At 36.3% G+C, this 844-nt stretch overlaps 1 protein-coding gene across 1 annotated transcript in view; it reads right to left on the bottom strand.

Annotated features, from left to right (window-relative positions):
- LOC117104178 (three prime repair exonuclease 2-like) overlaps positions 1–130 on the bottom strand; it is a 624-nt gene extending 494 nt beyond the window's left edge. The window contains exon 1 of the mRNA XM_033244872.1: positions 1–130. This exon is cut by the window's left edge and continues 494 nt beyond it. Coding sequence (XP_033100763.1) covers positions 1–130 — 130 coding nt within the window.
- Positions 131–844: the final 714 nt, after the last annotated feature.

Genomic DNA, 844 nt, shown 5'->3' with positions numbered 1-844 from the left:
GATACACGCACAGCGTCAGCTTGTCCATCACCCTCGGCGCGGTGTCCGAGCTCTCGACGCTGGACCTGTGTACGGCGATCAGGCACAGTTCGGTGACCTTGGGTCTGTCTTCGGCGTGCAGAGCCGACATTTCCAGATCGAAGAAAACGAAGGACTTGATGATCGGATGCGACGGTTGTACGTGACCGAGCATCATTTCTTTCTTGAAGGCAACGTTGAATCTAAAACAAAGATAAGAATAAATATTTGTTTTTAAATTAAATAACCTTTCTTGATGTCAAACAAATTAAAATTAATGCAATATGTTTATAATTAAAGGTGGCTGACCTTACTGTTAGTGGTCTTAACGAAAAATATTAAGCATTACGTTTATTCCAAAGCAGAGTCAATGTATATATTTGCATGGACTAATAAATAATAAAAAAAAAACATTAATATAATTTATGTGTAATTAAATATGTCGACTATGGGCTAGAATATCTGTCGATGTTAAAAAAAATATTTACTAGGCCTAGATTATTTTTTAATCGGTATTGCAGCCTTACTATTGTTGATGTAAAAAGACACGACATTTTTTTTTGACTTACCGTTAATTCGATAAAATCCAAATTCGTCTGGTATACTTGCAATGTCAGGTTTAGAGATGATATGTTCTATGTCTAAGGCCTGTAAGACATGACTATATTTCTTTTCGGTGCAAACAAATAGAATGAATCATAGGCCAAAGACTTTCTGTGCAAACAAATAGGTATGGAATAAATCCTTGGTCCAATGCCTACAACAAAAGCTGTGCAATAAATTCCGTCTATACCAATTCCTAGGACCAAAGCCAAAAAACAAGAGT

This window comes from Anneissia japonica, unplaced genomic scaffold (genome assembly GCF_011630105.1).
Source record: "Anneissia japonica isolate Jap-2015-1 unplaced genomic scaffold, ASM1163010v1 scaffold3077_len58716_cov146, whole genome shotgun sequence".
Lineage (NCBI taxonomy): Eukaryota > Metazoa > Echinodermata > Crinoidea > Comatulida > Comatulidae > Anneissia > Anneissia japonica.
This window is presented reverse-complemented; position numbering and strand designations above follow the sequence as displayed.